Below are 23,125 nucleotides of genomic sequence, written 5' to 3' on the forward strand. Positions count from 1 at the left end.
AAGGGATATATAAGTATTTGCAACCCCAGGCTCATGTGAACGTGAACCCAGTGAACTGCAGGCCAGAAATTACCCCTCCCCTTGCCGGCGAAGTACGAGTGGGGAAGGAATATGAAGAGTGATGCATGTGAAAGTCGTACCGGTAGTCTTGGCAGTGTGTGTGTGTGTGTGTGTGTGTGTGTGTGTGTGTGTGTGTGTGTGTGTGTTTGTATTAGTAGAGTTGAGGGTGGGAACATGATGCAAGCACATGAAAGGCCATAAAGAAAAAAATATCATCATGACTCATTTTTCCTGTCCAGGGTTGGAATGATAAGTGAAATATATGGTTGTTCTCAATATCAGTCCTCTTTTTTTTTTTTTTTTTTTTTTTTTTTTCCGAAATAGTTAGGACTTGGATTCTTGTTTTTCTTTTATACTGGATACAATACATTTGACGATGATATGATGATGATGATGATGATGATTGTGTGTAGTAGGTTGGTAGGTCCGGTCTGCGAACATCACTTCAAGGTCAGGAATGTCGAAGGAAATTATTGTGTGTGTGTGTGTGTGTGTGTGTGTGTGTGTGTGTGTGTGTGTGTGTGTGTGTGTGTTAGGAGAGGGGGGAGGCTGTGGATAGGTAGGTAGGAAGGATGGAAGGAAGCAAGGAAGGTAGATCTGCAAATCACTTCAAGGACGCCAGTGTCAAAGGAATTTGGTTTGTGTGTGTGTGTGTGTGTGTGTGTGTGTGTGTGTGTGTGTGTGTGTGTGTGTAGGTTGGTAGACAGGTAGCTAGGTCTGCAAACATGACTTCAAGGGTACAACTGACTAAGGAAGTGTGTGTGTGTGTGTGTGTGTGTGTGTGTGTGTGTGTGTGTGTGTGTGTGTGTGTGTGTGTGTGTGTTTACCGGTACATTTACCTTCATTCACGTCTACAGCTCTTACCAATATTTTACTCATAACATCTCAAGCATTTATCTTCCCTTGTTAACGTCTAGCATTATTTACCATCCATGCATTTACAGCTGTTCGTGTTTACATTCCCCTTATATATTTACATGTCTGGTTAGCCTATACTCTTGTTTACATTAGTCTGCATCTTTGCACATTCTCTAAACATATAATTTGAAGTATACTGTATACCGTACTGTTTATATCTTATTATTTACATGTGATTTCAGGTACCGGTATGTTGTTTAATTTACACGTATTTGCAGATTGGTTTACATATACACCACCCTTGTTTACATCTGTCCCGTAAACCACAAGTACTACCAATCAGATAGCCATGAAAAACAGATCAAAAATAAATAAATAGTGTTGAATTACGAACTGTGGATGTTACGTGTTTTCATCAGGATTCCGAACGCATCCTGCCACTTTAGCGGTATGAATTATTGCCTTTTTATCCATCCAGCCGTGTTTGCTAAGTGGCCTGTGTGTTATAGTGCCCTGCTGCTGTTATCTCAGAGTGTGGGGTATGGGTAGGGTATGTGGGTTGGTGAGTAGATAGGAGGGAAGTGCGGTAAACAGAGTACGAAGGGGAAGTAGCCTAAGTACGTAGTTAGGTAGGTACGTAGGAGGGAAGTGCGGTAAATAGAGTAGGAAGGGGAAGTGGGTAGGTAGGTTGGTAGAAGTGCGGTAGTAGAGGTAGACAGAGTACGAAGGGGAAGTAAGTACGTTCAGGGTTAAACCACTTTTAAAACCACTTCTTTTGCGGGACATACTTTTTATACTATCTTCCTATTACTAGATTATTTTTATTTAGCTTAGCGGAGACCTCTTGTTGTAAAGGGATTATTGAAAGTTATTTTGTAAGGTTGTAAAGGGATTATTGAAAGTTATTTTGTAAGCCCTCGAGTTAAAAATAATCTGTACAGAGATAAATAAAACTGGAGATAAGAAAAACAATAACAGCGTCATCGGGGTGAAGGAATTAAGGTAGGGAGAGAAGAAAACATGGCGGCTGGTAATCCTTTTTTTTTTTTTTTTCTTTTTTTTTTTTTTTTACCTCCGTTACCTCGATTGATGGCTAAGTGTAGTTTGGTCAGATTGGAGGGTTATTTGACAAGTAACCAAGGAGACTCATTCCTACCTCATAAGTAAGAGTCATCGAATTTCACACAACCACGACGTAGTATTAAAGTGAAGGCTGTGACCCAGTTCCTTCAGGTTAAAACAGACAGACTTAACCGATACAATTACGAGCAGCGGGGGCCCCAGGGGAAACAACTTTTACCCCCGCCCCATGCCGCCCCGCCCCGCCCCGCCATTAGTTTTTTTTTTTTTTATTCAACATGTCAGCCAGCTCCGCGTACGTTTTCCTTACGGGGGATATGAACCTGTTTGGAAAGTAAGGCAAATTTCTCCTCATATGGTTTAATGCAAGAGTTAGCAATACACCGTTTAGCCTATCGGATATATACTGATAAATATATATATACTGATAAATACACAGTTAAGTTGTTCACATCACGGGTTTTGAGGTAAGGATATGTTTTTACGGAATTAATTAAACAGAATCAGAGTAGGGTTGCGTTGTTTATTTATTTATTTATTTTCATTTTGTTTCATGTATTTTAACACAACGAGAGAGGTACGCCTTCACGTGGTGGCACCGATGTAACCATGTGGATCCACTGTCTGGTTATACACACGTCCCTCAACTCCCTTTCCTATCCCCGAAAAGGAGGATGGTGGCTTATAAGAGGAGGGCAGCTTCAGCCTTCAGTCCACTGGGTTTACATTTCGGATGAACCTGGCGCTACAAAAAATACGACTACAAACTCTAAGGCCTGTACGTAGATAGACAGGGAACAGTAGCCTAATGATAACGATAGATAATGAGATAGGTGATAGATAGATAGATAGATTGCTTAATAGGGATGAAACAGCTGAATGTGATGTAATGAACCGCAGGTGTGATACTGGAGCGGGCGATATAATGAGGGACAGGTGGCAGGAAAAAGTGAGAAAAAAAAAAACACCATGCGATTCAGAATATCATCATCATCATCATCATCAGTACTATCATTATTATTATAGCCATCTTCATTGTTCATCATCATCATCAGTCCTATCATTATCAATCATCATCTTCATCATCATCATCATCATCATCATCATTACTGTCATTATCAACCACCTTCACTGGTCATCATCATCACTCCTATCATTATCAACCATCATCGTCATCATCATCATCATCATTCCTATCATCATCAACCATCATCGTCATCATCATCATCATCATCATCATCATCATCATCATCATCATCATCATCATCATCATCATCATCCTGCTCACGTTAGCACACAGTCTTTCCTAACTTTCATCACTGACTTACTGATTGTTGGCTTCATTCCCCCGCGTCTTAAATCTCTCATCCCTCCTGTGTGATGTGCTATGTCAGTGCCTCATTCTTTCGCTCCATCTCAGAGTCGAACTAATTGTAGGTTATGCGTAAAAACTGACGTGGAAATTGTATAGAATAGTGGAGCAAATTACTGTCAGGTAGAGGACAATAGGGATGGAATTGTTTCGTCCTAATGTGAGGCAGGTGAGGTGAGGAAGGTACGGTAGGTGGGGGTCAGGCAGTTGGGGTGAGGAAGTTGGGGTAAGGCAGGTAGGGTGGGGAAGGTGGGGTAAGGCAGGTGTGGGTGAGACTGGTGGTGAGGCACAGAGGAGGTGAGGCAGGTATGGTGAGGAAGGTGGGTGTGAGGGAGGTAGGGTAGGGTGGGTGGGGGGAGGCAGGTATGATGAGGTAGGTGTGGGATAAGGCAGGTGTGGGGTAAGGCAGGTGTGGGGTGAGGCAGGTGGTAAATCACGTCTCGAGTGTCACTTACCTCAACCGGAAGTGAGGCAGGATTGTTGAAGGAGAGAGGGGGAGAGGGGAAAGGAGGAGGAGGAGGAGGGAGAGACGGACGAGGGAGAGAAGAGGCAGGGAGGGAGGAGGAGAAGGGGAGATAGATGGAGGAAGGAGTAAGTGGAAGAAAATGAAGAGAAAGAGGGGGAGAGGGAAGGATTGGGGTAAGAGAAACTAAGAGGGAGAGAGGGAAGGAGCAAGATGAAGAAAAGATGGGATAGAGAATGAATGGGGGAAAAGATGAATGAATGAAAGAGGTTTACAGGGAGAGGGAGAAGGGAGAAGGGAGGGGAGAGAAAAGGAAGGCAAGGGGGAGGAAAGGCAAGGTAAGAAGGGAAAGAACTAGACAAGAACAAATTTTAGTCACCAAGGAGTGACAAAGTTCTTAACAGCAGTCGAGTCCATTTTTCCTTTGTGTGTGTGTGTGTGTGTGTGTGTGTGTGTGTGTGTGTGTGTGTGTGTGTGTGTGTGTGTGTGTGTGTGTGAGAGAGAGAGAGAGAGAGAGACCACACCACATAGACTTTACGACCCCAGCGAGGTGGTTCGACTTTCATAATAATAGAAAAGCTTTACACCGGAGAGAGAGAGAGAGAGAGAGAGAGAGAGAGAGAGAGATAGGCGCTAAGCACTCACAAGGCTCGCTCTCTCTCTCTCTCTCTCTCTCTCTCTCTCTCTCTCTCACACACACACACACACACACACACACACACACACCTAGAGTGTGTACACAACATTGATAATTAGTGTGAAGAGGGCAGGGAGGAGCTCTGGAGGGAGGGAAGGGAGGAAGGGAGGAAATGAGAAGGGAGAGGAGGGGAGGGAGGAAGAGAGAGAAAGGGAAGTGGAGGGAAGGGAGAGGAGGGAAGGAGGGAAAGAGAGGAGTAGAAGACAACGATGAAGGAATAATTAGAGGGAAGAAAGGGATGGAGGGGGAAGAATGGATGGCAAATGAAGAAAGGGAGGAAGAGAAGTGAAAAGGGAGAGAATTTGGTTGGAAAGGGAGGGAGGAAAAAAAAACGAAAAGTAGGATAAGTGAAGGGAAAGGATTGGAAGAAAGGAGGGAATGACGAGGGAGGGGTGGAGGGAAAGGGAGGAGTGGGGAGGAAAGTTAGCCTAAATGGGGCTGTAAAAGAAGAAAGTGAGGAAGGAGTAGGAGTAGATGAGACATTAGCGTTTTGAAGGCGGGGTTCGTTTCTCATATAAGTAATTGCTATGCTTTTTTACTTTAATTTTGCCCAAATTTTCGTCCTTTAACAGCCAGTTTCATACAGTGACAAGACAGTGCCACGAATCCGTAACCTTTCAGCAGCTCCTCTTCGTGACTATGTCTTTCACACTGACTTAGGCCAGGTTTTCGTCCTTTTGCAGCTTATTTCACGCAGCTCGGAGTCAGAATAAGGCAGTGCTGCAGCCTTCCATCCTTTCAACTGCACTTCATCGTGACTAGCGTCATATCCTAGAGTTAATATATTGTTACAGCTCCGCATTCAAGGAGAGGTGGCAATTTTAGGTCAAGTTAGAGTACAAAGAGTAAAACACTGTAGTTAGGATGAAACTATGAACTATCCACATTATTTTCATGGTTGTCAGTTATGCGGGTCGGCTTTCATTTTTCTTTAACTATCTCCTAAAACCTTTAAATTGAGGCTAAGGAATTATTATTAGTAGTATTGGTATTAGTATTATTAATCGCTTAAAGGCCTTCTCTGGCGGCCTTCTCTCGATGTCAAAAGGCCAGAAATGAGTCATAATTGGGGAACCGGTGGCCCGATTGGACTGGAAATTATTTTATTCCTCAAGTTAGAACATTTTAACGATACCATGCTCTATCAAATATTGCTCTACGTTGCGCTGTTTTTGCTGTTACGGTAACAAACCAACCAACAAACATACAGAAGTCGGATCATTATAATATAGGTTATTATTATTATTATTATTATTATTATTATTATTATTATTGCCAGCGCCAAACCATTTTATCTGCCAGTTGGAAGGCTTCAGAGGTTAAGGTTGGCCATTTCCCTCAGCTGTATGTAGTCATAGTGTGTGTGTGTGTGTGTGTGTGTGTGTGTGTGTGTGTGTGTGTGTGTGTGTGTGTGAGAGAGAGAGAGAGAGAGAGAGAGAGAGAGGAGGCTAACACTCGACACTCAAGGTAATATGAGAAGGAACATGCTCGCTTCTACTTCACACACCCTCCCCCCCTCCCTCCCTCCCTCTTTTCTACCTACCCACACACCCTCCCTACCTTCCCTTCTCTCTCTCTCTCTCTCTCTCTCTCTCTCTCTCTCAATTTTCTCCCTCCCTCCCTCTCTTTACTTGTCTTCCTATCTACAGCACTCCACACATCCTCTCCCTTTCTCTCCCTCCCTCCCTCCCTTCATAGGCCTAGCTGCTTCCCACACCTACCTTACCTCCCCCCTCCCCCCCTCACTTCCCCCCTCCCCCCCTCACTTCCCCCTCACCTTCCCACATGCTTACTTCCTACCATTTACACCTGTATAACGTGTACCTACCTACCTACCTGCCAACCTACCTACCTACTTACCTACGTACCTACCTACTTACCTACGTACCTACCTACCTACCTGCCAACCTACCTACCTACCTGCCAACCTACCTACGTACCTACCTACCTGTCCTCTCTTGTGCCTAAAGTACCGGTATCACCCTCTCCGTACCTGCCTATGTACGTTCTTACTTCGTTCCTTCCTTCCTTACATACATACATACATGCTTCCCTCCTTGATTCCCCTCTGTCTTTTCTCCTCACTTAGCCACTCCCATCCTCCCTTCTACCTCTCAACCATATCTCCTGCCATCCTTCCTTCGTACCCCCCCCTTCTCTCTCTCTCTCTCTCTCTCTCTCTCTCCCCCCTTTGCTAATCACTTCATCTCTCCTCTCATGTACCCCTCATTCTTTCTCACGTGCCCTTCCTTCGTTTCTTCCATCTCACTACTCTTCATCATCACTTCTCTCCCTCCCTCCCTCTCTCCCTCCCTTCAGTTTCTCCCTCCATTTCCTCCCCTCCTCCCTCCTTGATCTCTCCCTCCCTTATCCATCCATCCATAGTCTTCTCTGCTCTGCTTCCTTCATAATTTCACACTCCATCCATATTTATTTTTTCTCTCCTTCCGCTTATCCTCCTTACTCTCCATTCCCCCCTTTCCTCTCCCTATCACCTCTCCTTTCTCCGTTCTTTCTCTTTTCCATCCCTTCCTTTTCTTCCCCACCTTATCTTTTGTCCCTCTCCCTTTCCTTTGCTTTCCCTCCATTTCCCTCCTCTCCCCGTCCCTTCCCCTCCCTTCCTCCTCACCCACCTACGCACTCTCCCTTCCTCCACCCTTGTCTCAGAACAGTAGAACGAGCACTTGAAGAGAAAGTAGAATAATTGTTTAAGCAGGCTGCTAGTGAGAGAGAGAGAGAGAGAGAGAGAGAGAGAGAGAGAGATTATGAAGCTTTATGATATGTAGAGTAGCATTTGTTTAGCACCGTAGTAGTAGTATAGTAGTAGTAGCAGCAGCAGCTAGTAGAAGTAGTAGCAGCAACAACAATAGCAGCTAGTGGTGGTGGTGATCATAGATTCGTAGTAGTAGTAGTAGTAGTATAAAAAAATAGTTGTAGCAACAACAACAACAGCAGCTAGTAATAGTGGTGGTGGTGATCGTGGTGATTAGTAGTAGTAGTAGTAGTAGCAGCACCAGCAGCTAGTATTGGTGATGGTGTTGGTGATCATGGTGATAGTGATGGTAGTAGTAGTTTTAGTAGTACCGTAGTAGTAGTAGTAGTAGTTTTAGTAGTACCGTAGTAGTAGTAGTAGTTTTAGTAGTACCGTAGTAGTAGTAGTAGTAGTAGTAGTTTTAGTACCGTAGTAGTAGTAGTAGCTGTTGCTGAGGTAGCCACAGTGTTGTTCAGTGTTCATACTGGCAGTACTAAGGGGGTGTGGTGGGTGGGGAAGGAGTCTGCTACTTTCTAATCTATTTAATGTGTGTGTGTGTGTGTGTGTGTGTGTGTGTGTGTGTGTGTGTGTGTGTGTGTGTTTTGTGAGAGAGAGAGAGAGAGAGAGAGAGAGAGAGAGAGAGAGAGAGAGAGAGAAAGATTCGTACTATCAGCTTTCTTTGTGCTGTGTATGAACGAGTAAGTCTCTCTCTCTCTCTCTCTCTCTCCATATCTTCAACACACCACATTGCCCTCCCTCCCTCCATCGTTCAGAACACATTGCCTTCCCTCCTCCTCCCTCCTTCCCTCCCTCCCTTATTTACTTACCGTACTCACTCACTCACTCATTCACTCTCTCACTCACTCACTCATTCACTCTCTCACTCACTCACTCACTCACTCACTTATTCACTCTCTCACTCACTCACTCACTCACTCCTCCCTGCCTGCCAATTTTCCCTCCCATACTCCTGTTTCTCTCCCTCTCACCCTCCTACCCGCATGTAATACTTACCTACCCTACACCCACGCAACACTCTCTCTCTCTCTCTCTCTCTCCTTTTCATCACCCACTTCAGCTCCACCCTCTCCTACTCCCTTCCCCCCCCCCCTGCCACTCCTCTTGTCCCACCTTCACCCTGTCTGTCTTGAAGTCATAGGGGGACTGACAGGAGGCCCAGGAGGGTAGGAGAGATACAAGACAGACGGTGAGACAGGGTGTGGAGAGAAAGAGAGAGAGAGAGAGAGAGAGAAAGGTATGGTGTAAGTCTGGTTGCGCCTTTTCCAGCTTGCCTCCCCTCCCACGCATCCTCTCTCTCTCTCCCCCTTTTCCCCCTCTCGCCTGCCCCTCTCCATCTTCCTCTCCCTCTCTCCCCCCCTCTCCTGAAGTCCTTCTCCCATGCATTTCATTGTTCCTCTTGCTTCTCCCTCCCGTCTCTCTCTCTCCTCCCTCCCCATCTCCCTTTTTCCTTCCCTCTCCTCCCATCTTATCCCCTTTTTACCCCCTCTCCCTTCTCACCCTCATCGCAGAGACTTATTCAAGCGTTCCATTGTACTCAAACTGCAAGAGACAGGGATAAAGGGTATGGAGAGGGAGGGGGGAAGGAGAGAAAGGATAGGGAGGGAGAGAGGAAGAGAAGGTATGGAGGTAGGGAGTGGAAACATGGGAAGAAAAGAAATGAAGGGGGAGAAAAGGAGGAAAAGTCTAGGGTGAAAAAGAGAGAAAGGGAAAGGAGGGAATGGAGTTAATAAAAATAGGGGAATGGAGTTAATAAAAATAGGGGAATGGAGTTAATAAAAATAAGAAAGGGGTTGGAGAGAGAGAGAGAGAGAGAGGCTAAGCTGTTTTTCAGACCCCAAAACAAAATAGATACGGTATCATAGACAGTTTAAGTCTACCATGCCATGAGAGAGAGAGAGAGGTGGGGGAAATAAGTGTTAGGCTAATACAATATAGCCTATATTTAATAATGGCAATTAAGGAGAAAGTGACAAGGCAATCCCTGTTACCAGTCTCTCTCTCTCTCTCTCTCTCTCTCTCTCTCTCTCTCTCTCTCTCTCTCTCTCTCTCTCGTTGTGACTGCTGCCAGACAATTTTATTCAACTTTTCACACTGGAGGGGTTAGATACAGCTTTCATTAACCCCTTCACTATCAGACTCTTCTAAGCTGAGTTAAATCATCTGGTGTCCCTAGAATTAACAAAAGAGAGAAAAAACAAGTCATCGATTTTGAAAGCATAAATATGAACCGTATAATCAAATGTGCTGTATGCATGTGTTAAATCAGTATTAAATATTGACTTCTGTAGTGTTAAGTATCAGCTACATTTGTGCTAGAAATGTGCTACCATTGTTTGATGTTAAATTGCATGTGTTGAATGAGCTACTGTTTGTGTATGTTAAACAATCACAGTGTTAAGCATGTTTAGAATTAGTGTTAAACATATGCTTTGTTAAGTGAAGGTGTTTAGTGTTAATTTCGGTTCCTTGGTGTAAAAAATGGTAAGTATTGGTTTTTGTTTGCTTGATGTTAAATTTAAGCATCTGTATGTTTAGTGAGCAGTAAGTGTTGTGTTAAAAATGTGTTAAGTGTTTATAGCGATGGAATGTGCACAGTACGTAATTGTAGCGGGGTTACCTGTGCAGCACTTGTTGAACATATGCTATATCGTTAGTAAATCAGCTTAAGAGACTCTATGGTGAACACACATGGCACAGCTTCCAGCATTTGCGGTGCTTCTGTCACTTACTCAACCCCTCCTTACTACAGTTGGTTTGTTTTCACCTGATGGAACTGGGCCATTCCCACAGCAGGAATAAAGTGTTTCTAAGTCGTGGTTGGAGGAAATTCCGTGAGCTGTAGTTATAAGGTAGGAATGAGTTCTAGGGTAAAAAAAAAAAAAAAAAAAAAAAAAAAAAAAAAAAAAATTGTGGTGACTTGGTTAGTGGTATAAATTATTTCTTGTGCTTCCAAACCGAGTGGTCTTTAAAATTGCCTGGTGGTACCTGAAAAAAAAAAGAAAAAAGAATGTTATGGAAATGGTTAGAAGTGACAAGGTTGTTGACAGAAGCACAGTAATGCCTGAAGTTGTCCTGTCTGTTACATTATGTGTTACAGTAGGACTGGTGGTGTTAGGTTAGGTGCGGGGACGGGTTGTGTAGGAATGATGCGGTGTTAATGACATGTTACATTACAGCGGGGTCCGGAGCATACCCACTCACTGTTATGTCCACCTCCACCACCTGGTATATCGGTCAGTATATGCTCATATCATGCTCACTCCACTGACAGCTACACTCAGTGCTCAGTTCAGCTTACTTCAGTACTAACCTCACCGCTCACTTATTTTACTGCTCCTTCCTGTGCTTACTTAAGTATACTCACACTAATTTCTCTTTATTTCTATCTTCAGTACTAATGTCATGTACTTCTTCACTCTGTTCTTACTGTAAACACATTAATACCAGCCATAGTCCTCACTTCGCACACTTGACAACTTGTATAGGTTATATGCTTGCTTTAAATGCTCACTCCAATACTAACCTCAGTGCTCACTTCACTTTGCAGGACTACTTAACTGTGCTTACTGTAAATACTTCAGACAGATACAGTACTATGCTCAGTGCTTACTTCAGTGAACCTCCATGTTCACATCACTTACGTACCAAGCTCAGTTCACTTCTTCACTATGTTCACTTGAGTGCTCTCTTGTCATATGCCCACTCAGTATCCTCTGGTCCTAATGCTTCAGTCAGCCCCACCCTTGACTTCTACCAGTGCTCACTTCATTTCCTGCATATGTTGTCTTCTTTTCCTTTGCTTATTTTACTTTCCTGAGATACCATTACTGACCTCTATCTTCAATGCTTGCTTACATTTATATAGCTAACCACTATAAATGCTCTTTCCCTATTGCTCACCTTATAGGCCTCTTCACTTCCCTTGAATATCACATCCTTTGATTGTTTCGCTCATTATTGCCACATGATCATATACTTTGGCTACTGTTTTTTCATCCGATTCCATATACTCTCAAATACGCATAATTTGGACTCAGAATCCTTATACAGTATTAGATGTTACCCTCAAAATGCTCTTAACAGTGTATGTTCACAAAGTTTCAAAATTCTCTTTAAAATACTAACGCCACAATGCTCCTCTGGTAATCATATAAAATGCTACCCTAAAAATGCTCATCAAATGCTCTCAGAATACTGGTATTCATTACTCTCATATATAATGCCCATAATAATTGCTACCCTTAATATGCTCATAAAGCTACCCTCAAAGTACAGTACTCATAACAAATGCACTAAAAATGTACATTCTAAGTACTGCCATGAAAAATAACTTGATTTTTATAGTACAGGTAATCAGAAATGCTCAAAATTCAGTGTGCAAATACTGACTTACAATTCCAAGTTGCTAATATTAACCTCCCTCCCACAATGCTCTTTACAATTAAGCTTACTGACAAAAACCCCCAAAATGTGCCCAGTAAGTGCTTTTCATTAAATCAGTAAACTAGATGAATACATATTGCTCTGTTAAAAAGTCAAGTCTCCAAAATGCTCACTTGTGCTTAGCCAGTGTTTTCTCTCCCCCCCCTTCAGTATGATGACATATTTTTATTCTGCTTACCATGAAAGTATCTTATTCAGCTTAGGGGGAATATGTTTAAATGGAAGGGACTGAACTACTGCATTGTACTCTTTTCACCTTAATTTTATCTCAATTTATGTTCATTTGCAGCTCATTTCACTTAGCTGAATGACAGAAAGACAATACTACAGTTCCATATCCATTCAAAGCACTTCTTCATGACTTGCATCATCTTCCAGTACCTTACTGTATTAATCTACATGAATTGTTGCAAATCAACCTTCAGGATGGAGAGGTGTGAACTTTAGGCCAAGTTAGTGTAAAAGGAGTATAGGTATATACTGTATTGTCTCTGCACTGTGAGAGGTAGTCCCCTAACTTGAATAGAGCAACATGGAAGTAGCAAGAGCAGAATAAAAAAAAAAGGTTGTCAGCACATTTTATTATTAAAATGCTCACTGAACGCTGAGTAGCTTGCTGAAAATACTTATTCAAAAAATCTAACCTGGTGCCTTGTTATCAATTAAATTAACTCCCTAACTGCAAGAAATCCCCCTTCCATAAAAAAAGCAGAAAAAAGAAAACAAATATTTGATTATAGTAAAAATGCAATTTTTAAACCTATTGTATTGGAGGGGTTACCAGAAAGTTTCAAACCCCTTCACTACGAGAATGTCAAGGTAATAGTTTACATGTAGTACGAAAAATGTGATTAGGAGAAGGTTGAACTGTACAGGACTCTATTATTAATTCACTTAGTTTGTTTTATATGCTCTTGGTTATGCATACTCTCTTTCTCTCTCTCTCTCTCTCTCTCTCTCATACACATTTCATCTTTCCCCTTCTCCTCCTCTAACCCTCCTCCATTCCTCCCTTCTGTCTTATTACAGGTATGGTACAGTGTTTAGTACACTACACCCTTATTTCCATAATGTACACAGCAGTCACCAGCATGTGATGTACAGAACATGGTGTTTGGAGAGCACATTGTTCATTAAAGGGTGTGGTCTTTATATTTGTGTGTGTGTGTGTGTGTGTGTGTGAGAGAGAGAGAGAGAGAGAGAGAGAGAGAGATTAGGAGTTTGCGTGTGTGTGTGTGTAAAACTGTTGAGTTATGATGCTTAGGTGCATAAAGAAAAACACATAAATGTACGCCTCAAGGTTATGTGCCTGACGTGGACTGAGTGCGGGAAAATGCATTAGGGCAGTGTGTATGAATTTATGAGAAGCATTTTAAGGCATGAAACAGCCAGAAAATGATACAGGTTAGATGCATGATGCTGGTTGTTATGCTAAGTGTGTGAAAGAGTGTATGAGAGATGCCTAAATTTGGGGAGCATGAATCAGGGAGAAAATGCGTGGCTAGGTGGATAAATTTCACAGTTAATTGCTTTTGAAAAGGGGAGTGCATGGTTGTGTGAAATGGCAAGAAAAGGCATGATTCTGTGGCTACTAATTGCATTCTTCTCCCCTGCACATCAGGTCACTTTCTCAGCAAGATTGTGCTAATTGGAGTGTTTTGGATCCAGTTAGATTACACCTGGAGATTGACCCAAGATCCAATGATGGCCTATGTAGGCTATGTCTTATTATATAATAGGTTTAAGTTGTATGAGGTGCACTGAATGTAATATGAGTAATATGACTGGTGTTGTTTCAGTAAGTGAAACACATAATACTGTACCGTACAGTACGGTACAGTATATGCATAACATAACGTAAAACGGGAAATGTCACTCTTATCTGTTCACTTTAACAGGTCACCCTTAAAGTTAATGAAACAATTCGGTAGTAGCAGCAATAAGGTAAACGTTTCACCATACTTTTGAAGATATCGTGTGACCCTTTCACAATGAGAGGTCTCCTCAAGCTATTTGAAATCAAGCTTTTGCGAGAATGAAATTTTAAAAATGTCATCATATGTAGCCTGTTCAATCTGAGAATGTATTTCTCACCTTAGACTACACCTCTGGTGGTTTAGTGTTGACTCGCTCGTCAAAAAAAGAAAAAAAAGAAAAAGATCTTTACCAAGTTGAATAAAATTGCATGGTGATAGCAAGAATACAATAGAATGATTGTCATCAGGTTGGTTGGTGTTAGGAATTAATTTATTAAAATCCTTCTGCTGGTAGAATGGAATGAATTAAAAAAACCCATTGTACAATTGTACATAAGAAGTTACCTTTTCTTAATGAGACTTCTATCCAAATCCAAATAAGATTACTGGGTGGGAACGATGATTAAAAGGAGGCCATCATATTGAAGATTTAAATGCCTCTCCCCATCACTGTAAATGGTATCCAACACAAGATCGTCAAGGTACTTTTTGGAGTGTACTGTATGTCATGTATAGCACTCAGTTTTTATTTAAGATACTGCAGATTTAATTGTTGGAAATTATGTAAGCTGTGTATATATTTCTTCTGTGGGTAGTAAAGTACTTTTCACCTCTCCTACAAGTTACCTGCACCTAGTTTAGTAATGTGTAGAACCAGCTGTGAACTGCATACTTGAATAGCACTATAACAGTTGAGCTCTCTTTGGTGTTTATTTTTAGTGATTTACGGTAATTAAGGTACTGTATGGCACTGTGGTTGGGTATACTGTTTTGCATTATACACCTTTACTAACATTTTTTTTTAAGGCTAATTTTATATTATTGTTTTTGCACATTTAGTACCAGTTATTTATTTTTATTGCTATTATTATTTTTATATAATGCAGGTCTTCACTTACGGTGGTACAGCCAATTGTTTTTGAAGTTACCAGTACCATAAGCTGATTTATTTCAACTAAAAACTACGTTATGTAGCTAGTCAGGTGATAGTATTAATGTTACTAATGTGCATCTTTATATATATATATATATATATATATATATACAGTATATACATATACGGTACATCCTTTTTGTTCAGCAGTAATTTTAGCCATGTCCCTCCCTATTTAATATTGGCAAATCAGATTAGAAGGGAGAGAAATAGAGATACTGTAAGATGGTGTGAAATAGGGTTAGAATGGAGATGATGATGATGATGGTACTCTTTCACTATTAACAGAGGGTGGCGGGGAGTTGGGCATGGCAGGGCGGGACTGGTCGGACTCGGAGTCAGTGGGCAGCAGTGTAGCCGCCCCCTCTGAGATATCCACCGTCCCAGACAAGTTTGGATTCCTAGGGGGCGCCCAGTACACCGAAGACAGGTATGTCGTGCTTCACCTTCACTACATTACAACCACACTGTACCTTGCTAAACTTTGGTACACAACGCTACACTACACTACACTACACTACACATTTACCTCATTATGTACTGCTTACCATTACATTAAAGTTCCATATAATTTTTCACTATCAGTATCATACTGTACAGTGAAAGAGACCACTATGCTGCATATATAATGTGAACCTTCTCTGAACAAAGGATAATTAAGGATTTTCTCAACATCACTAAATGAGTACAGCTATTATAGTATGTATTTCTTTTACAACAATACAGCCCCCCATAGCTGATACTGTACTTTCCATTCTGTTAATGTTTTTCTCAAATAGTTATGTTTTAAAATATCAGTTGATGTTGCATTTTACTTTCATTAATGCTTGTGAGTTTTTAAAACAGTGACGATGGCATTGATGTTGAGGTTGTACGTCGGCGAGAGCGCAAGTGGCTGGAAATGCTGTCCAGCTGGGATACTCACATGCTCAAACGCTACCGCAAAGTTCGCGACCGCTGCCGTAAGGGCATACCCTCTGCACTCAGGGCTCGTGCATGGCAACACCTCTGTGGGGCACACAAGTAAGTGGATAGAAGACAGATGGGCAGCACCAGAAGGGATGAGAAGTTGGCAGAAGACAGGCTGTAGCAAAAAGGAAGGGAAGTTGACAGTAGATGGTCAGCAACAGGAGTTGGGAATTGACAAAAGTCAAACAGCAGCAGAAGAGGTGGGAAGTTGACAGTAGACAGGCAGCAGTAGAGAGGGTGGTTAGTTGATTATTGGGCAGCTGCAGAAGGAAAAGTAATGACAGCTACTGTGCAGTTTTGCTTTTGTGAGAAGTTGTGTGATGTCATTGTTTATTTGTAAATTTTGAAGTTTCATCTGCAAGTGTGTGGTTACAAAGTTATCACTTGTATCATATTACTGTATATCCAACTTGAACCTGTTGATTTATTGTTCACACAATGCCATTCAAGGGTGAGCGATTGGTCACTCTTGCCTTAAATGTCTGGACTGGGTAGCCTAGCCCTGGCCCCTGTGTCCCCAATGGGAAAGTAAAGAATTGAATGGTGGGTGTTTATGTAAGTGTATTACATACAGTATTTCACAACTACATGATTGTTCGCATAATGCAGTTCCACATTGCTGTACAATATTTAAAAGAACTGGTTGTGATCCAGAGTTAGGAAATGGGAGCAACATAAATTGGAGATGATATCAACAGTGTTCCCAGTGAAATGGATCATACATTCATAATTTAAGCCTTTGAAATTTTTGGCAGGTACAGTATTGTAATGCAGTATTGTACCATTTGTTAGGCAACTAGAGAGAAATCCTGGAGTGTTTGATCAGTTGGCAGAGGCTCCTGCAGATTCCAGACTAGAAGATGACATCAGGAAAGACCTTCATCGACAGTTTCCCTTACACGAGATGTTCCTGCAGAAAGGAGGACATGGGTATGTTATATTGTTTTTTTTTTCTTTCTTTCTTTTCCAGGTTCTTGACCTCTTTAGCACATTTGATGGTAAAGTGTGTTTTAGATTGGCATGTAGATTTGACAAGTAACTGTGGAGACTCAGTCCTACCTCATAACCACGACTTATTAGATGTTATGGACAGTAATTGTAGCATCATATTCAAGTCATAGCAGTGGCCCAGCTTTATCAGATAAATGATCAGTCTTGTGTAATACTGTACTCAACCTTACCTTGGGTTATTCTTCAGATACAGTTAAAAACTCATTGTTTTCATTGATGATTATTGTTCTTTGGTCTTGGTTCTTTTAAGCATGACTAAATTAATCAGAAACAACAAAATCAGTGCACCACTTGGCATCCTAACCTTCTTATCTTAAATTAGTTTAATTTCAAACCCTCAGTACTACCTGTCATAAGTATATCTTCAAGCAGCGTATCTCAAATCGGTCCAGCTTTCACATCTAAGAATAGTTTTGTTAGAAATGGCAGACCCTACATTTACAGTCATTGTAACTTTCTTTTAATAATGTTGATGGATAACTCCAATTGGTGTATATCCAGTGAATAGTACAGATTTTATGAAAGCTCTGAACAGTGCCTATATGGCCCAGCATTGTAGAAAACATAAGTACAGTTGCTCCAAAGTTAATGCTTTCATCCCTAACACAGTTTAAAAATTTCAGTACTGAATTCTAAACACTGCTATACTATGTTCACTTTAACTTGGCCTAGAATTGACATTTTTGCATTCTGAATATTAAACTGTAACAAGAAATTGACTCTAGATAATGGGGTTAGTCACAATGAAATGCAGTGGAAAGGATGTGAAGCCTTTGTAATGTGGTGTATAAAAGCCCACATATTTTAGTAGGCAAGTGGTTAATGGCTAATGTGACATACTTATGCTCTGCATGGCTCAGGATTGATTCCTGACTATGGCAGTGATTATTTCGGATTGAGCTGGTGAAGGTTTATATCCAAGGGATGGTTGGGGTTGATTGCTCATGTAATGCCACTCAGGGATGAGTGAGGCTGGTCACTCTCATCTTAAATGTTGAGACCAACTGCCTAGCCCTGGGCTCCTATGCTCCTCATGGGGCACTGTAGGATTGGATGATGGATGGATGGATGGATTATTATTATTATTATTATTATTATTATTTATTTATTTATTTATTTTTTCAGTCTTTGCATGGTAGTATTGTCATATTCTGCTACTGAGCTACAAAAAATAGGCAGCAAAAAGTTGAAAATTTCTGCCAGGTTAAGGTGAAATAACTTCATATTAAAGGTTCCATCTCCTTTTACTTACAGACAGGAAGACCTTTTCCGAGTGTTGAAAGTTCATGCACAGGTGTCCCCAGATGAGTACTGCCAAGCCCACGCCCCCCTGGCAGCGGTGCTCCTCATGCAGATGCCCGCCGAGCCTGCCTTCTGGTGCCTCAAGGCCATCTGCGATAAATACGTGCCTGGATACTATGCCAGGGGATTGGTACGTTGAGGCATTGATGGTCTTTGAGGATACTATAAACTTAGCCACTATATAACTTTCATGGGCAGTTTTTAACAGATTAATCATAAACTTAAACCTTTCAGCTTAAAGAAGTTAGTTATATTATATTCAAGGAACTGAAAGAGTTATATTTAGCTTAGAAGAGATTCCATGTTGTGAAGGGGATAATGGGGGGATCTTTACTATTAAGTGGTCTCTGCATAGCTGAATAAAAATGTTTGGTGGTTGTAAAAATAGACTAAAAAAAAAAAAAAAATCAATCTGATGACACACATTATACGGTATTGTATTATTACTTTCTTCACTAAGTGACAAGCCAGATGATGTCCTGTACACCAGGAAACCATTTACTACGTTTGGTGGTTACCATATAGCCAAATTTTGGCACCTGGTGGTTTAGTGGGTAATTACGGCACTCCAGTCCAATTGAGCCGTGAAGGTTTATATCCAAGGGGTGGTTGGAGTTTATTGCTCATGTAATGCCAGTCAGGGATGAGTGAGGCCGGTCACTCTTTGGATGATGAATGAATGAATGAATTACTTTCTCCAGATGATTTTATACTACTTAGGAAGGATCTGTAGTAATGATGGGGTTAATTTTGGTCATAGCTGATCCATACAGTTTGAAAGAGCTCATCTAATCTGAATAAAATCATCAAGAGATGGCAAGAATGAAATACACTATCAGATTGAAGGGGTTAATAGCATATAAGAACATCAGAGAAAGCAACTTACAGCTAACAAGGATGAACAGTAGATAGATATGAAGAATAAGGGAGGCCAGAAAGTCTTAGTGTTGACACATAGTGAGTGCTGATTAGGAAGGTGTCGGTGTGAGTAAGACAGGAAATGATGCTGACGTTGGGTGCAGAGGTGTGGAAAAATACGTCATGATTCAGTCCATTCAGTCCTTGGGCCTCCGTGGGTGTTGACGCAAGATGTGAAACACCCGTCTTTGTGTATGTTTATTATAGTAAGGATTACAAGACCCAAGTGTTAAGTTCATTGTTAGCTTAGAGTTTTTAAATGGATGTGAAAGATCCACCATTGTTTATATTTCTATTTCTACAGGAATGATTACAAGACACAGGTGTTTGTCACTTGCCTTTAGATTAGAGTTTTGAAATAGTGGAATATCCCTTGTTGTTTACGCTTGTTGTGGGAAAGTTGATGAGGTCCAGGTGTAAGGTCTTTGTTAGTTTAGGTTTTAGAAATATACTGTATTTTTGAGAATTTGCTATTATGTTACATTTTATTGACAACACAGTCCTTTGATAAATTTGAATGGATTGGATGTTATTGAAGATGATGTTAGTGTGGATAATATTTTGTATTATGTTCAGCCACAGATATGTAATTACAATACAGTAGATAAATGTATAATTATTATTTTTTCATTTTTAAAGAGATGCTGAATGCTGATGAGAATATTTTGGTAAAGATCATTATTATCCATAACTAATAAGTATTGATCTGACTGTCAGAAATATAGCAAAGCCACATTCTTTAGGTTATATTAAGGGTTTTATGAATTAATATTTGCTGCATATAGAGGTTGTTCTGTGCAGTAGGCTCTCGAACTTTGATTAATCTTATTTCGATATTTCGTACTTCTATCAGACTCGCCTGCTTGTCCAAAATTCGTGTTTCGATTTCAAAAGTTGCACTTTGATCACACAAGCCGGGTTGCGAGCACAAGTCGAAGTTCATCTGTTCATTTGTCATGCCACCTACCGGCCACTTGGTGAAACATGCTCTCATTCAAACGTTTGAAATAATTTTTGTGATGATGGAGGCAGTGAAAGCATCAACAGCAGTGGCCATGGTGATTGGGACAAGGATAAGGAAGCAGGTGTTCACTCAAGCGGGGTTGGGGCGAGTGCGAGTGATGGCAGCGAGGGTGGTAGTGGTGGCTGGCAACAGTGACTCAACCACCAGCTCGGAACCAGTCGGGACAATTCACCATCAAGTCAATTCACTATCATAACAATAACATGACAGTTCACAGTCATTAATGAAGACAGCTATGAATGATGCTAAAATATAATTCAAAGGCGACTACAGCGAGGAAGAAACAAGTTAATTATTGACTAAAGGTGCAACTAATAAATACTGTAATATCCAAAACCTACACTATTGAACATAGATTCTGATGGATCCCCCTGAGATATAGTTATTAAAGTACTGATTATTTAATTATATGTATATTTATAGAATGACAGGGAATCGTCCAGGGTGCGAATTGTCCTGACGGGGAATCGTCCATGTTTTGACAGCGAATTGACAACGGTGAATTGTCTCGGAACCCGACACTCACCACATGAGCGTCATTCTTTCTATATTAAAGTGTGTGCAGCCTGTATTTCTTGCTTTTGTTGCTAATAGTAAGTAAATATGTACTAAATATAAGCAAATATATGGCTGTGTTAAGATTTTGGGTGGGTATAAGTATATACTGTATGTAAAAGTTGATGTAGGTTTGTTGGCGACACGCCTGTCCAATTTATTTATTTTTTCCATAAGTTTATCAATTCGCGCTTCGATAAATCCCATCTCAATAATTTTTTTTGGTCCCAAAACCGATCGAGGATCGAGAGCCTTCTGTATTCAGTTTTCTTTTCTCTCTGTCCCTTTCATTTGGGGTTATGTTTGGTAATTTTGACAGAGGTATAGCTGTATGTACACCATACATAATGATGTACTACAGTGTCCCTTATGTTGGAAACCCAGTTACATCATCTTGCTAGGTTTAGTGTCATGCAGCTCAAGTAAGTTTACTCTGCAAGTTCCTGTGTTTTTGTTTCTGAGCTACCCATTATTCCAGATGTTTTTCATTGCTGCATTTTCTGCATCAGAGCTGTATCCTCATGGGTTTGGAGGCAGCCTAATAACTCTTTCTTAACAGTTAATTTATTTATTATCCTGTAATGTTTCTATATATATTTTTTAATTGATATAGTTTGCATAAATATCATAAAAGAGAACATTATCATGCAATGGTAGAGTGGTTAACAGTGCTAGCTACAAAGCTGCCAGCCTGGTATTGCCATAGTTCAAATCCTGGTGCAGGCAACTAGCTCCACCTGGTTCAGGTTTTCATTTACTCTCTGTGGGTTGGTAGGTAAAATGCCCAGAGGAGGTAACTGTGGTAGCCATGCAGTGGCTTTGAATCCTTTGTATCCCAGGATAATGAGTGAAAAACATGCTACAGGATCAAAGGAAGCTGTTACAGAAATGAGCACCATAGCTAAGAACTTCATAGTGTCCATCACCATCTTTACCTCTTACTGTATTTTATGCAGAAATATACTGGTAAGGAAGAGGTGCTAGGGAACTTCCCAAGCCCATGAGAATATGGCCCTTACATGATAACTTCTAACTTGAATCACTGACACACGTGGAAGACAAACAAAGTTTCCTCTTTTGATACAGGAAGCCATTCAAATAGATGGGGACATCCTCTTCAAGCTACTGAAGAAAGCAGCACCATCAGCCTACAAGCATATCGTACGTCACATGTTATTTTGTCATCTCTGTTTTTCAGTCGGGAACAGAAGTCCACATAATATTTGACCACTTCTCTTTTTCACTTCCCTCTGTTAGTTAACATTCCTGAATTGAGAGCATTGTGGTGTGTTTCTTTTCCCATAGATGATACTCTTTAATATGATACATCAGAGAGAAAATGACAGACATGACTTTAAAGTAGACACAGTGGAATAGTAGGTGAATTTTTATCCTGGACAGTACAATTCTGCTAATATTTCTGTGGTTTGTATATGTATTTGATAGGTACTGGTCATGAAATAGTCCCCTTCCTCTCCCACACACACAATGACGATAATTCAGATAGATGAATTGTACATCATTATTGTCATTGTTGTTATCACCATCACCACCATTATTATTATCATCATCATTGCCATGACACTTTTGAGGTATGTTAGGTGATAGAATAAGTTGTTTAAATACCAAATCAGTGAAATATTTCTATCTTTTATTTTCCCTTTTATATCCATATCAGCATAGTAAGGCAAAGGGTGTTAAATGAGAGGATGCATTGGGGGAAGGGGGTGATGACAGAACACAGTAGCATTCTGAGAGGCCATACGTTTTAATAAGAAGGGAAAAATCAGAGGTTGTCCTATACTCTTGTTATTTGAGATTCTGTGACATGATTAATTGTAATGGTAGGTGAAGGCATCCACCATCCAGGCATCCACTGACTCAGTGTAGTGCTATCCTCAGGTGACTACATTAAATGATGAGCCAAATGCATTCCTTTAATCCAAGAAGTCATTTAATGTGTTGGGTGGTAACCATAGAGCCAGCCAATGGACACTTGGTGGTCTGGTGAGTTAAGGCACTCCAGTTAGATGTGTCCCATGAGAATTTGAGTCATAGGAGTGGTTGAGGTGTATTGCTCAAATAATGTCACTCATTGTTTTATGACTGGTCACTCATGTTTTAAATGTCTGGACTGAGTAGCCAAGCCCAGGACCCCTGTGCTCCTATTGAGGCAATATAGGATGGGATAATGAATGGATGGATTGAAATGTGCATTGTGTAATAGTGTCTGTTCTGTCTCTGTGTCTAAATATTTAATAAGAGTCATCCACTAGAAGATGAAATGTGTCATACATTATCAGTCATTCAAAATTATGACATATATCTTATTAAACAACCCCAGTCGGAATTGGCTATAATACAACTGAAGGTTTTCTTTGAGCTGGAGACTTAACCAGATGGTAGAGCTACATAATTAATCTAATGCATATGGTGGAAACTGTTGTGTTGCATAGCTTAAAGATAAACTGCTGGGTATTTCAGTCATCACTTAGCATTATTCTTCAAACATAGTCGTGATATGTGGATGCATAATTTTGCTTCACCATCCCCCTAGACTTTCTCTCATACACGAGATTTAGAGTGGACAGAGTGAAGCTAAAAAGATTATACTTTAGACAGCACCTGTCCCTACATTCACCCAGACACAATCAGCATAACACAATAGATGACACCTGTGTACATGTAAC

General features: G+C 40.8%; 1 protein-coding gene across 1 annotated transcript in view; it reads left to right on the forward strand.

Moving 5' to 3' along the window:
• The window catches only part of LOC145407027 (TBC1 domain family member 10A-like), a 50,976-nt gene that overhangs the window by 25,530 nt on the left and 2,321 nt on the right, over nucleotides 1-23,125 (forward strand). Inside the window, exons 2-6 of the mRNA XM_080278046.1 lie at nucleotides 14,945-15,086; nucleotides 15,503-15,679; nucleotides 16,418-16,555; nucleotides 17,891-18,068; nucleotides 21,522-21,596. Of these exons, the coding sequence (XP_080134172.1) occupies nucleotides 14,965-15,086; nucleotides 15,503-15,679; nucleotides 16,418-16,555; nucleotides 17,891-18,068; nucleotides 21,522-21,596 (690 nt within the window). The 5' untranslated portion in view covers nucleotides 14,945-14,964. The remainder of the gene's footprint in view (nucleotides 1-14,944; nucleotides 15,087-15,502; nucleotides 15,680-16,417; nucleotides 16,556-17,890; nucleotides 18,069-21,521; nucleotides 21,597-23,125) is intronic.

Source organism: Coenobita brevimanus, chromosome 72 (genome assembly GCF_032717465.1).
Source record: "Coenobita brevimanus isolate Jiangsu-jjx chromosome 72, ASM3271746v2, whole genome shotgun sequence".
In the NCBI taxonomy this organism is placed as follows: domain Eukaryota; kingdom Metazoa; phylum Arthropoda; class Malacostraca; order Decapoda; family Coenobitidae; genus Coenobita; species Coenobita brevimanus.